Source organism: Crassostrea angulata, chromosome 3 (genome assembly GCF_025612915.1).
Source record: "Crassostrea angulata isolate pt1a10 chromosome 3, ASM2561291v2, whole genome shotgun sequence".
Lineage (NCBI taxonomy): Eukaryota > Metazoa > Mollusca > Bivalvia > Ostreida > Ostreidae > Magallana > Magallana angulata.
The window spans coordinates 22,357,672-22,373,763 of record NC_069113.1 but is presented as its reverse complement, the minus strand read 5'-3'; the positions used below and the strand labels follow the sequence as shown (position 1 = coordinate 22,373,763).

At 31.8% G+C, this 16,092-nt stretch overlaps 1 protein-coding gene across 1 annotated transcript in view; it reads left to right on the top strand.

Moving 5' to 3' along the window:
* The window catches only part of LOC128175839 (uncharacterized), a 61,509-nt gene extending 49,044 nt beyond the window's left edge, over nucleotides 1–12,465 (top strand). The window contains exons 4-5 of the mRNA XM_052841686.1: nucleotides 4,001–4,157; nucleotides 12,157–12,465. Of these exons, the coding sequence (XP_052697646.1) occupies nucleotides 4,001–4,157; nucleotides 12,157–12,416 (417 nt within the window). The 3' untranslated portion in view covers nucleotides 12,417–12,465. The remainder of the gene's footprint in view (nucleotides 1–4,000; nucleotides 4,158–12,156) is intronic.
* Nucleotides 12,466–16,092: the final 3,627 nt, after the last annotated feature.

Here is a 16,092-nt window from a genome sequence, read left to right as displayed (position 1 = left end):
AAAGAATGTTAGTATTCTTAAGACCTTTTGAAAGAAATAAAGAAAAAGGGACTGGCCCCTTAAATTAGGGGCCAAGGCACTCTTAAACTCTATTACAAATAACTTAAAAACGATAAAGATTTTGTAATGCATTATAGAAGCAAAGTTGTTAATCGGAACAATATCTATCAGGTAAAATCCTTGCCACGCCCATTTATTACGTAATTCGGGATTTTTAGGGGCCAAAGTACTTAAACTTGACGCAATATATCTAGAGAAGTAGACATATTTTGTTAAGCATTGTAGAAAAGAAAATGTTTGCATTGATGATTCTAATCGATTCCATTAATCAAAATAACAATGTATGTCCCCATTAAGGATCTAGAGGGCTGGCCCCTAAAATATTCAATCATTTGTATCTCAAAAATGATCAACAATTTAAGATGGGTGTAAGAACAAAAAATGCTAGTATTCGTGAGACCTTTCGAATGAACTCAAGAAAAAAGGGCTGGCCCCATAAATTAGGGGCCAAGACACTTGTAAACTCTATTACACATACCTTAAAAAAGATCAAAATTTTGTAATGCATTATAGAAACAAAGTTGTTGATCGTAACATTATCAGTTTGTAAAACTCATTTCAAAACCCATTGATGACGTAATTAGGGATTTTAGGGGAATAACATCTTAAATCTTTAATGTGCTGTATGTCAAAAAGGAAAACTCTTTGTTAAGCATTTAATGGATATTAACAATCGTATACATTATCTGAAAGGGAGGAGTTGAGTGGAAATTCTTAAATTTCACTGAAATTTTAATGGTTGTGTTTAAAACAATTGAACGGAAGACCTACTCGTTACTCGTAACGATATCGTATCTAGTTATTATTATTTTTTTCAACAAATTTTGTGCACGCGATTTCTCGGAAACTATCCAACCGATTTACACAATTTTTTTCACAGATGATAGGAACTAATCTGAATTAATTTTTTTAAAATATTTTTGCCGTCGTCACTTCCGGTACCGATTTATTGCTGATTTTGTCACTTTTCAACCCATTTTGTGCACGCTTCAACTCGAAAACTATCAGATATATGAATATGAAATTTTAAAGATAGGTAGACCATGGTCTGAAGTTGTTTTTGTTTTACGCCATTGGCGCCGTTCTTAAGACCTCACTATGGGTATGAATTTTGTTCCCCTTCTTTGCTCAGAGATGGCTCGATCGATTTTCTTGAAATTTTTAAGAGTGATAGAAATAAATTATATCTCAAGTATCCAATTTTCAATTTTTATTAAGTTCATTTCCTGTTGTCCGTTTCCTGTCCCGCGACAAAAAGCTTGTGAAATTGATAACTCAAAAATGATAAGGACTTGAGCATTCAGACTTTGTAGGATTATAGTTGTAGCTGTCTTTAAATTATTTTGTTTTTTTTCGTCATAACTTGCGGTCGTCACTGGAAGCACTTATTTTTTTTGCATTTAATTTGTTTCATATAGAATTGAAATATAAGTAATAATCTTTACATATATCATGTATCCGATGTTGAATAAAAATAAAAAAATCTACTTCCGGTAAGATATCTCAAATATCTCAGAAAGCGTTTTTAAATCAATGTTTTACCCACGAAATCTCAGAAAGCCAAGTGATCAATACACGAAACTTATATAGATAATAGACAAGCTGTTTGAAAGTTTAACTGTTTTTCTTTGACATTTTCAGTTCAATTAATAAACAATAAAATACAAGTGTCTAATGTTCAAGAAAAGTTTTTATTTTCACTGAGCATTTCCGTTTGTCCGTTTCCTGTCAAGAGACAAAAAAAAAAACAATTACTCCACGAGATCTCAAAAACTGTGATAACTTGAACAACCAAAATTTGTAGGATGATAGCCTTAAGTATGGATCCATGTTTACATTATTTTGTTTGAATCGCTGTCACTTCCAGTCGTCACCGGAAGCACTTAAATATATTTTTTCCTTTTTTTTTTTTTTACATGGAATGAATACCGGTACATCATTACACGATCTTATATATGTTAAATAAGCAAACATATTCTTGAAATCTTATATATGTTAAATAAGCAAACATATTCTACTTCCGGTGAGTTATATCAAATATCTTAGGTAACTATCCTTTTTACAAATTTAATACCCGCGAGATTTTAGTCACTGTAAGTGACTGAGACCCGAACATTTATGAATGATAGGCAATTGATTGAAGATATGTTTAACGGGTTTCTTTTATCAACCGTCACTTCCGGTACTCACGAGAAGAGTTCATACAATTCATGTTTTTAACAAGTTTAACTGATTGTCTTTGGTGTTTCATCTAGGATAATAAACAGTGATGTACACTAGGCATATGTATAAAAAAAAACTAGCTTTTATTTTCATTAATCACTTTCGTTCGTCCGTTTCCGGTCTCGAGACAAAAAAACCTAGTTTCACCAGGATCTCAGATTTGGCAGAGAGTATCGATATTTCATTGTATCACATAAAACAAAATTGGACGGAAGACCTACTCGTTACTCGTAACGAGATCTAGTTAATTAAACTAAATTAAAATTTTGAACAATGCATTGTAAGCAAAATCTATATAGATTATACAATTTCGGTGACCAATACATCAAATAATATATACAATCTTATCGATTGAAGAACCAAGTTAAATGTTCATGTTCATGTTGTCCGGCTTAGTTGGAATCAGGCTTGGAGTGAATTACATTGTAAAGTAATACATTGCATTATGAATTAGGGCATCAAATTACCATTACCATTACTTATTTTTTTTTTTTTTTGAAGTAATGCATTACATTACCATTCCATGAGTAAAGTAATGCATTACCATTACTTTGTGAAAGTCAATAAGTTTTAAAAAGGTAATTCAAAAGCTAAATAAAGAGTTAAACTTTTTGTATATGTTTCATAAATAAAACATGCTTAAACATATTTACAGGTTCGTGTTCACTATCAGGTTCAAACTTAATGACTTATACAAGATTGCTGTTGCACTTGTAGTTCTCAAAGTAACGTTGAACCCGTAACATTTACACGCTAATGGCGGATTTGCCAATTTCTGTCATTCATAACAGATATATTTTTTATTTGTAATAAAATTTATATAGTTGTTTTGGTTTTCCCGGTTATTAGTAATTTTTAAAAATTTTCCTTGGGGTCTTATTTTACATAAAATACTGTTGTGGCAATTTTCTAAAGTTATGGAGGCTGGGATTGAGTAAAATTTAGACAAAGTATCAGACATTTGCAAAAAGCCAATTTAACGTAGATTGAAACAACTAATTAAAATTCATAAGTTTTGGAAGCATATTCGATAAAACCTTTTTTCTTTGGGGAGGGGGATATAAAAAATTAGAATGAAATATAAAAAACTAAAAATAAAATAAAAGTAATTGGAATTTCGCACTTGCACTCCCCCCTTTCCCCACAGATTAGGATTTTGAAGATTGGGCAAATGTTGGGTCTTTTTTTTTTGGGAGAGGGGAGGGGTTGTTTGTCAAGATTTGACAAGTCTGGCCCCACTTTGAAAAACGATGCTACGTGCCTTATTCGTATAACCCCTTTATAAGCTTCTGAATTCAGTTTTTCGCCTTACATGCCTCACCTGTGTAGACGTTAATCTTACTTTAACGTTGCTACTCGGTCGCAATAGAATAATAAATGTATACAATTATTCAGTCCAGAAGAAAAGTAACATCATATACAAGTATAAGAGAAGCATAATAAGCAAACAGAATATGAAACTAAAAAAAAACTCAGAAAATACACTGTAAATGCAATACAATGAAATGATTCCCAAGAGTTTAAAAACTTACTCGGGGATAAGGAAAGCTATCTAGCGTCTGTCTATTTATGACTTGATTTCAGCTTTCAGAAGGGAGAATATAAAAAAATACATGTCATTCGTTTATCTTATCTTTAAATGTATTCATTTTATTTTTGGGATTATCAATACACCAGTTGAAAAGTATTTATTTTCCTTTTACTTAATTGATTTCAGTTTAAGGATACCACTATTCGGGAAGATGACGATTCATATAGAAGAAACCCGACATTATCTGAAAAGATGCATTGTGTTTTGTTCGTTATAAATGCAGACACTCAAATAGGAGAATATGATGAATTAAGGCGTGTACAACATCGTCTGCAAAATATGAGTAAGAGTTGCAATTTGTATAACAAAATCAAGTGCTGGTCATGGCATACAAATGCATTTGGTTTTATGAAATGTAAATACTTTAAATTTATATTTTCATTTGATATTTCTCATTTAATTTTAAAAACTGACGACTCACGGATAAGCTTTGGAATCCTATTTTCTTTAAAAACACTACAAATGAAAATTGAATCGAAAAAAAACAGAATTTGTTTTTATCCAATGCGCAAGCATTGTGTGAACTAGGAGAGTTAATAAAAAACATCTTGAGAAATAATTTCCATAAAAATGTTTCTTTTTAAGAAGTGGAATAATAGCTATCCCGACCATGCTATAATAGTCATATGGTTTTATTACAGCAATTACGGTTCCGACCAAAGTTATAATATCTCTTGATATTCATTTGGTGTTTTTGATTTAGTGTTTTTGGCTCACCTGAACCGAAGGTTCAAGTGAGCTTTTATGATCACCCGTTGTCCGTCGTCCGTCCGTCAGTCCGTCTGCCCGACCGTCTGTAAACTTTTCGCATTTTTGACTTCTTCTCTAGAACCACTGAGCCAAATTTAACCAAACTTGGTACAAAGCATCCTTATGGGAAGGGGATTCTAAATTGTTAAAATAAAGGGCACAACCCTTTTTAAAAGGGAGATAATTGCGAAACTGCGAAAATTGGGTGGGTGTCTTAAAAAATCTTCTTAAGAACCACTGCACCAGACATGCCAATATTTACATCAAAGCTTGTATATATAGCAAAGATTTTAAATTGTAAAAATCGCGATCCCCGGGTCAATACTAGGGTCCCAAGAGGGGTTCAAAGTTGATTAAAAAAGACAAATTTAACAAAGAAATACATGGGGGAAAATGTTTTTAAAAATGTATTCTCAAGGACTACAGTGCTAAAATTAGTGAGATTACTATACAAGTACCCTAAGATAGTGTAGATTCTAAATTGTGAAAACCATGATCCACGGACTAATACTACGTACGGCTCCAAAATATGTTCAAAGTTTTACATAGACTTATATAATGGGAAAATGTCTTTAAACTCTTCTTTTTAAGAACTACAATGCTACAGTTTGTGAGATTACTATGCAATCATTCTAAGATAGTGCAGATTATAAATTGTTTAAATCATTTTTTATTAAAAGAGTATTCAAAAAGAAAAAGAAAAAAGAAAATTCCATGATAAATTTATCATAGTTAAATTATCTGGAAATACTAGCCTCGTTCAACCAGACGCCCGCCTGTCTCCGTAAATCTCCGACGAGCAGAGATCTCTGCTCGTCGGAGATTTACGGAGAGAGCCGAGCGTCTGGTTGAACGAGACTACTGGAAATATATGTGTATGTTTATCGAGACTAGTTTTTTTTTTTTGGAATTTCGATCCCGACATCAATTACTCACATATCGGGATCCAAGTGATCGGGATCAAAGATAATAAATTTAAACAACTTCAAAAAGGTATGGATCTTAGTTTTTACGAAGTTTGATTCACAAACACACAGTTAGGAAAGATAAAGGAACAAAAGATAAAAAATGGTTAGGGAAAAAAGTAGGAATCATTGATAGACTTTATCAACTTTATATAGACTCTCCATGTTTTTTTAGTTTAGTCTATAAGACAGATGATCGATGAGAATGCAAAATCTAACATGCCTAATGTCCTCATTACACCTGCAATATTTTTATTTGATGAATCGATAAAGAAGCTTTTAATGATTAAAATACAAAACAGATGCCAATATCATCTATTAATTATTTAACGAATATTTTTCAATTTTTTCAGTGAAATGGGATTTTTTTTTACTGCAAATAGGTATTTAAGAGCTTAAAATTCAGTCTCATTTGATGTGTAAAATAACTATTAATAAGAACATGCCAAAGATAAAACTGTTTCTTTTTTTTATGTATTGTTTAATATATGGCAATATTTATTCAGAGTTCACTTCATAATAAACCCTTTCGAAATAAAATGATACAAGGACTATTGTTCAGGTGAGCGATTTGTGGCCCATGGGCCTCTTGTTTAAATTTTATTGGTTCGTTGACTCTTCCCTCCAGAAGTTTTAAATAAGTTTTTATTTGGAAGCACTTCAGTTTGAAATGAACAGTTCAAACACTCTCTGATCAGGTAACACGTACATGCATGCTACACATATATCATGAGACAACAAAAACGGAATACAAAATACATGGCAGAATAATTGCAACATAGATAATTATATCACTGAACACAAATATTTAGCACTTATGATATGTGGCACGGGTATTCGTATATGGATGACGGATTACAAAAGTGTACGAATGAATGCGAATTCTGTTGCAGGTATCCCGATACTGTTCAAATTTTATTCAGCCAAAAGTCAGACAGGGTGTCTAAAAGCCGATCAGTCACCAGTGATATTAATAACACCATTTCGAATGTGTTCGGAATTTTTTCTTTATCATTGCTTAGTCTGTCATAAATAAAGAGGTGCTCGAATGATAGTTCACGAGACTCTCCTCGAGGCCGGTCCGAGATTTATGCTGTGCCTGTAAAATTTCTAGCAGAAGTATGAGTGTTCGGATTCTATTCTCAAAACATGTAAGTATGGAATGTTTTTCCTATCAAATATAACTCTGATATGATTATGTTAAAACGTGAAAATTTATTAGGAAATAAGTCTTATTGTAACATCCTACTGTTATTTTAACTAAAACAATGATATTCGGATCAGAGTTACAAGTAGTTAAAAAGATAAACATTGGGTTGCTTGATAATTTTATGCTTATGGTGTGCAATACCGTGCTTTTTAAAAATGAATGAGTGTCCGTATTGTGTAAAAACTTAGTTTACTCTGCCATGTTTCAGGAACATTCTGCATAAAATAATATAGTCTGTTTCATTACTGATGCTATTTCTAGGTCATGCGCGGATCTGTAATTCATTTATAATGGGTGGTATTTCTCTCTCTCTCTCTCTCTCTGTCTCTCTCTCTCTCTCTGAGTCTCTCTCTCTCAACTTTTAATTATGTTCTTTAACCTCTAATTTATTACATGCATCCAAAGAATTAGAGGGGACCTTTTTCAAATTTCATTTATAGACGTCACGTGACCCCGTCTATTGGTTTATTGTCAGCCTTAGTCTCAAACCGGAAGGCACGCGTAGAACACATGAATTAAATCTACGCGTAAGAAAATAGTGCAGAAAGTTTTCATGCATTTCAGAAAATATGTATTATAAAAACATGCAATTGTTTAAAGTCCACTGTGTATAAACAAAATTCTATTTGGAAAATAAACAAATAGTTGATCAAAATATTCTTGCTCGGGTTCAAATGTGGATGAGTTACGTAACTGAATGCACAGCGCCGTTGACGATTCAGTTGGTGTACGAGCTCATTAATCAATAGAAGAGGTTGATGGTGGAATCGAAATTAAAGTTCCCAAACGCAATGTGCCATTTTTGAAAAGATGTGAATTTTATTTTGACAATCTTTCACCTGAATACTACTGAACTTCATGCGCAAGCCGAAGTTAAAATCGTGACGGGTTATACACAGATGTTTTACAAATTAAAAACGTGTTTCATTGGCTTTCAGTCTACTTGCGGTATGACTGATGTTCGTCTCGAAAGAAGTTTTGTACAAAGAAAATAAAAACAAGTCTGAATTTGCCTTCTTGTTCGTTGGCTCTTTAGTTGATTAAACTGAATTTAAATTTTAAACAATGCATTGTAAGCAAAATCTATTATAGATTATACATTTTGGAAGACTTATACATCATATAATATATACAATCTTATCGATTGAAGAACCAAGATAAATGTTAATGTTCATGTTTTCCGGCTTAGTTGGAATCAGACTTGGGGTGAATTACATTGTAAAATAATGCATTACATTGCCATTACTTCATGAATTAGGGCATTAAAGTACCATTACCATTACTCAATTTTCTTGAAGTAATGCATTACATTACCATTACATGAGTAAAGTAATGCATTACCATTACCTTGTGAAAAGTCAATAAGAATGAAGAGTTTTGTAAATATTTCATAAATAAAAACATGCTTAAAATATCTATAGGTTCATGTTCACTATCAGGTTCAAATTTAATGACTTATACAAGATTGCTTTTGCACTTTTAGTTCTCAAAGTAAGGTTGGTTCCGTAACATTTACACGCTAATGGCGGAGTTAAAGCTATACACGCTATAATTTACGTCAATTTTGTATGACAGTGAAAACGCATGTGTTTGTCTACTTATAAAAGTTATCCTTAATCTGTAAATTACAATGGTGAATTCCATCTCGCTACAAAGATATAGATTTTTAATTGTTTATTTTCCTGCCAGAAAAATATACCTTTTCATGAATATTGATAAAGGAAGAGCAAACCGACCTCATTGCGCATGTCCGCGGAGAACTAGGTAGTCGTTATTGTTTGTCTAATTAAATATCCAACTTAATTTTTAATATGCTTAACAGTTGTTAATTTGAAATACATACATGTATAATGAGTAAAATACGTTTGTCATTCACGATACCCTTACTTCTGCATTAACACTTATAGGATCTATAAATAGCACATAGGGGAAAAACACAGGTCTACGTCATTTTTTTAAAGGCAGTATTTATATCTACTCACAGGCTTGTATTTTTTTCTTTTGTTTGTACTTGTATATCTGACAAATTTATGCTTTACTGAAAATATCCTTTCCTTTGTGAAACTATCACAATTATGAAGATGTTGTTGACCCTTCACCAGTTTTGGTATGATAGGCTACATTTAGCTGTCGATATCACGTGATAGATTGATATTCACGAGGAGGCATTACTTTCCTGGCAGGAAAATAAATATTTTTTATTGTTTAATATTTGATATATTTGTTAAGTGATCGAATTGAGCATTATAATTAACAGCATAAAGGTAACTTTTATTAGTAATCAAACACATACATTTTCCCCTTTATTCAAAATTGACGCAAATTATAGCGTGTATAGATTAAACAATCTCTGTTATTTATGTCTCTGGTTTTCGGAGTATGAGTTTTAATGAAAGGAACGGTTGTATCGTAATTCGTGTAGGTTATGTACGAGTTTAAACAAAAAAGTAGTAAGTGGCGAACGGATTTATTTTTACCTATTAATTTTGCATGAATCGCAAATGAAGAAAATCGTGTCAGATAAGTCGGTCTTAAAAATCAAAATGGCGACCGTGACAAATCCTTTTATTGTCAAAGTTCTTGGAATTTTATTGTAAAAAAAAAATATTTCTAACGTCAGGTGCCTGTGTTTGCTATCGGTATACAAATGTTCACTTTGTTTGTTAATTCAGCAGTTTTAGAGTTTTCGGGGTTTTCATAAAACTTTTATTACGAATACCGTCCGACTTGTGGATTTTCCCTTTGATCACAAAATTGAATAAATCTAATGATTAAAATTATCTACTTTGATATACCGGGTAGTTGTTTGATTTTCCCGGTTATTAGTAATTTTTAAAAATTTTCCTTGGGGTCTTATTTTACATAACATACCGTTGTGTCAATTTTCTACAATTATGAAGGCCGGTATTGAGTAAAATTTAGACAAAGTATCAGACAATTGCAAAAAAGCCGAATTAACAAAGATTGAAACAACTAATTCAAACTCATAAATTTTGGAAGCATATTCGAGCAAATCAAGGACAATTACAAATTCAAACTTTCAAGACCCCGTCTTTCAGTACTCTCAGTACTTTGATTTCTTTATGTACATTTAAGCAATTCTCTCTCTCCCTCACTCTCTCATAAAATCTTGTGATTTATAATGTAAATATCTAAAACAATGTCAAGAATCTACCAGTAAAAGGGAGTTTATGGTTTTGTACATGGAGATGTTATTTTCATTATTTCATTTTTATTCGTAATTTTGAGAGGTGAAAGAGGTCGAGGGATTCATGAGATCATGGGTTTAACACATTAAAATTGGATAAAATGCTTTATTACAATGTCCAAAATTTACCAAATACTGATTTTTGCACGTGTTTATCATATTAAAGAACGATTTTTTTTCTTGGATTTTTTGTTATTTTACCCCAAATGTGCATTCTTTAAAAATTCCTCTGATAAAAAAATACTTCCAAATATGACATATTCATCGTTTATTATAGAAGATAAGGATAAACCGTGATCCTTCTGAGGGTCTTCCATTTTTACTTGCTAATAATACCAATACTTACATGCATTACCAATGACTGAGTTTTAAATAATTGAGAAAAACACGGGAAATAAAATGATTTGAATTCACAATTACAGAAAACACACTTACTAATATATATTATTTATATCTGCAAACACACCAATGGAAATGTCCTACTGTCCCTCTATTAAGATTTTGACATCGGTTTTTTTAACATGGCTAGCTATATTGATGTAACGCTATATACTGTTGAGATCTCTTGACAGAAAAGTGTACATTGATTTTTACATTGGTTATTCAGAAAGAAGTCTAAGAAGTCAAAGAAATAAGTTTAAAGTTACACAGATTGTTTTTATTCCTTAGCATTCATTTTAATAGTGTGCATGCTAAATGGTTAAATTTCTGATTTATTATTTGTTTATATTTTCGCACATATAGCTTTTCTTTCAATCATGCGTCCTTTTGTAAAGTAATTTACCATTACAAATGTTTAATGTCAGTCATATGTCTATTTTCAGGAAATTGGGATGCTGAAACATTTTTGGTTATTGAGATTTTATTGGAAATTAACGGTTTCCAAGTCCATTATTGAGTCATTCATCAAACATAAATTGTAATGTATATTATTGTGCTTGCCAAAGAACTGTAAACAAATTTGAACCTAAGAATCACTGATGATTTTAAAATTTGTTCAATTCTTTATCAACTAACGTTAATGATTAAATTATAAACCGTTTTTTTGTGTTGTTTTTTTTTTCGCACAAAAAAAATGTCCCAGCTTGGGTTTTTTCCTAGGAAATTGTGTCCGTTTTAGCTGACATACACAAAGTCTTATCTAGTCATTTCCGAAAACTTAAATGCTTAATTGAATTTGTTTAAAAATATATTGTATTCGATTTTATCCAAAAATAACCCAGGAAATATATGAGTAAATAAAATTTGTCAGTTGCAGTAGGTAGGATCGGTTGTAGGGGCGCTACTAAGCATGTTGTTGCAACAGCAGAAAAAATAATTATTTTATATTGGCTCGTCAATTTCTTATACGGAACTCATTTATTCCACCAATTGATGAAGATAAAATTGAAAATTAATAAACATCTAAAAAAAATCATTCGACTACAAGTATCTAGATTCTATAAAATCAACTTTTACTGCAAAGCTGAAAGGATACACGTGATCTGAATTTTATTGACAATAACATTCGCAGGGCTGATAAGTGATACATGTACAAAGTCAGTTGAATAGTAGTTTCCTAGGGAGTGGTGCGAACGTGGGCTCCAATTTGTAAGCGGCTTAGTTGTTATAAAATGAAACAAACGCGTGTTGGGGATCCGGCCATTTCCGAATTTATAATTATTTAATGCCCTACAATGAATAGCAACAATTTAAACAAACTGGATAAATATACTACATGAAATGCTATTATTGCTAACATTGGTGATAACTCAATATATGAACGGAATTCACAAATCCTCCTCTTATAAATACATATCACCTATGTCTTTATTTCTTGAAATAATTTAGCAAAATATATTACATTTACCTATTAGACTTTACACTATCATTTCAAATCGTAATTGATTGTATAGGATTAACATACCATTCTAAGGGCATGGACTGTACCTTGTACATGTACATACATGTACAGTGTACTGTATACTAGAAAATAGAGGTAATGGCCTCTATTTACTGCAATCATCAGTGTAAACTCTACATATTAAGTAATCTTCTATTAATAATTATAAAATTTACTATAACTGAAATGTCGAACTCTGAACAATTAAATGTCAAAATATTTCAGGGAGTATTACGATACATGTACTTTACAATTAATACTTTTTAGATATACCTATTCGAGTGATTTTAACCAGGGCAGACAGGCTGTGTCAATCCGGCAATTTGAATAGCATCTTTCGGAGTGAAAATGCATATAACAAAGTAGACGAGGTCAAGAGGATATTTCGTTTTCAAGACTGCCAGATTCTTCCAGTTGCTAATTACGTACGGGGAACCACACAAAACATGACTCAAGACGTACTGGCACTTTTGGCATTGAACAATATTGTGCAGGAAGCTATGTCGTACATTGAAAATGAAATGTAATACAAATTGTACCTCCTATAAACAATATGAAAGAAATCTTTCATATGGAAAAGCATTTGATAAATCACAAAAAATACCAATGATTAAAGTTACATGGTTAAAGTTGAAGACTGTAAAATAGTTTAATAAATTATAACCAGCACATATTTTATTATCTTTGTTTTGTCCTCAATTGTAAATTGCATTATTAATTGGGGTTCAAAAATCATCTAGTAGTTTTGAGGGCTATCATTTTCTGTTTGTTTGCAAATCATTTATAAACAATTTTTTCAGCTAGAGGTAAATTTTCCATGATGCTAGTAAATGAAGTTCCACACATTGTAATTTTTAAGCAATATAGAGATAGGGGGAAAATTCTTTTATTTTAAAGTAATTAAAATCTTTATTTTTTTCAACATCAAGTCCAAAATATGACATATGTTCAGTACCAATTGCTGAATAATTGAGCTATTCTGGACTAGATTTCGTATGTCACACTTGGAAGGCACATGTAAGAGAAATATCTTCGTTTTCGTCTTTAAATATATTATTATATACTTCTGGCTGACTAGCAGAAAAGTTTAATACACGGTTACAATGAACAAGAAGATCGGTATCAATATTGAGAAATATAGAGTCCTTAGATTAGTGTTAAGTTGGAACTCTTTAGATGTGTAAAGAATTGGATTCAATCTTTAAAGTCCCTTTCCTCTTCTAAAGATCATCTAGCTGGCAAGTTAAATGCTCAGTGAGTATTCGTGTGGAAGCTTCTGGACAGTCGAAATATTAATGGCAACAGTTTCAGTGTGTCTTGTGAGTGTGAAAAATGTGGCTTCATTGAATCTCCGTTATTTATCTATTTTTTAATTTTTATCATCGAAAACCAAGAAGGCATTTACAATGTATTCTTTGAATCCCGCATGGAAAATTACTAACAATATTGTTACAAATTACAAGTTTGAAATGTCATTTTTTGAAATATTTTTGCATTACATAATTTATTGTGGATACCTTTATAGTATGTTGCGATCTTTTGTTTATCCTAATATAATCTCTAAAGAACAGTTCTATGTAGAAACCAAAGTTGTACGTAGAAGTTCAAAATAAAACTATCAAATGAATTTAAAAAATGTTGTTTTTTTATATATAAAACTCTAAGTTAAACGCAAAACTGAAGAATACACACCTGAACCTGAATTATGTGTATTTTAGTAATTAAAAGACAATATTTGGCGCTTTAAAAATATCAGTAATTATCAGCAATTCCCAGTACCAACAGTTAAAATCAGTAATTATCAGAACTCACGGCAGAAACGTCAGTAAATATCAGAACCAATAGCAATGATCAGTAATAACAGTAAAATTATCAGTAAATATCAGCAATTCTCAGCAATAACAGTACAATATCAATAAATGTCAGAAATTTTCAGTAAACAAGAGGCCCATGGGCCACATTGCTCACCTAGGTAACAATAGGCATGATAAAACCAGCTTAATTGAGTCATAATACAAAATATCTGGTCAATGTGGAATAATACATGTCGATCCTGTATAAATATCAATCCATTTTTCCCTCTGGATATTCTTAGGTTTATAATCAGGTCCCTTTTCTTACTTGATGATTTTATTGTCATATCACATGTTGAGCATTGCAGTACTCAAAACAATTGTTTACATATGGGATATAAACCTTTATCAAACTCTAAACCTCTGGAGAGACCCAAGATTCGTTCAGGGGCCAGAATTTTAAAGAATCAGCAATATGTCAAAATGCTTGCACATAAGTCTAACCTTATGTGATAACATTTCCGTTTTTGTGAATAATTATGTCTTCATTTGTTCCATTGGTCCCCAATGTGGCCCCACCGACTCCTCAATATTTTAATTTTAACGAATTTGAATCTACACTATCTGAAGTTGCTTCCACAAAAGTTACAGCTTTTCTTAGGAAATGAGAAGAAGATTTTTAAAAATATCTAAAAAGAAGATTTTTTCTGAGAAAAAGAGTTTAAAGATTTACTCTGTATATTCTTATTTAAAATTCGACCTCCATTGTGGTCCCATCTACACCAGGAGTTATGATTTTCACAACTTTGAATCTACACTACCTGAGGATGCTTCTACATAAGTTTCAACTTTCCAGGCCTATATGTATTCCTTAATAAAATTCGCCCTCCTCCCATTGTGGCCTCATCCTACCCCTTGGGGTTATGATTTTCACAACTTAGAATCTACACTACCTAAGTTTCAACTTTCCAGGCTGATTGGTTTGTTAGAAGATTTTAAAAGATTTACTCTATATATTCCGATATAAAAATTCGCCCCCAATTGTGGCCCCATCCTATTCCTGGGGGTCATGATTTTTACATGATTTTCACAACTGTGAATCTACACTACCTGAGGATGCTTTCACATAAGTTTTTAAGTAGCTTTCCATGCTGATTGGTTTATGAAAAGAAGATTTTAAAAGATTTACTCTATAGATTTACATTTAAAAATTTGACCCCCATTGTGGTGTCACCCTACCCCCGGGGGTCATGATTTTCACAACTTTGAACCAAACTATCTAAGTTTCAACTTTCCAGGCTGATTGGTTTGTGAGAAGAAGATTTTAAAAGATTAACTCGATATATTCCGATATAAAAATTCGCCCCCAATTGTGGCCCCATCCTACCTGTTTACATGATTTTCACAACTGTGAATCAACACAACCTGAGGATGCTTTCACATAAGTTTTTAATAAGCTTTCCAAGCTGATTGGTTTATGAAAAGAAGATTTTTAAAGATTTACTCTATATATTCATATGTAAAAATTCGACCCCCATTGTGGCGCCACCCTAACCCCGGGGGTCATGATTTTCACAACTTTATATCTACACTACCTGAGGATGCTTTCACATAGGTTTCAGATTTTTTTGCCAAATGGTTCTTGAGAAGAAGATTTTTGAAAATTTTACAAAATTTTTTAACAATTTTTAATTATCTCCCCTTGGAAAAGAGCGTGGTTCCTAATTTTCACAACTGTGAATTCACTGTGTCTAAGGGTGCTCTGTGCCGAGTTTGGTTGAAATTGGCCCAGTGGTTCTTGAGAAGATGTTGAAAATATGAAAAGTTTACAGACAGAGAGACAGACAGTCGTACGGAAGACAGACAAAAAGTTAACTTGAGCTTTCATGTCAAGTGAGCTAAAAATGGCACTTTCAGTACTTTCTATGGCCAATAGTGAATGAAGCAAAAGATAGAGAAATGGCAAATCTCATCAAATTAAAAGTCACATAGAAAGTGATTGCAGCTTAAAAAAGCTATCAAATATCAAATTAAATGTAAGGGCAATTTTCAAATTAAAGAAAAAACATTGGTGGGCTGATAATATCTCAAGAATGTCACTACGAAAACCTGTGATTATTTTAAAAAACATTTTCTTTTATTTTAATACAACTGCATTTATCATAATATATGTATTTATTTTTAAACGTAAATGTCAGAAAAGAAAATTAAAACCTGTTGCTATTGTAAGGATGAAAATATGAAAACCATCGTGATTCTGAAAAGCTAAAACACTTATTTAAACATGTATCAGAACCATTCTTTGTTGCTATTTGTGGAAAATTGGCTTTGATTTTACATCAAATTTATTCCACATTAATCAGCAGCAAAAAGATGCTGTTGTTTGGGCGACCTGTGGACTTTATAAAAA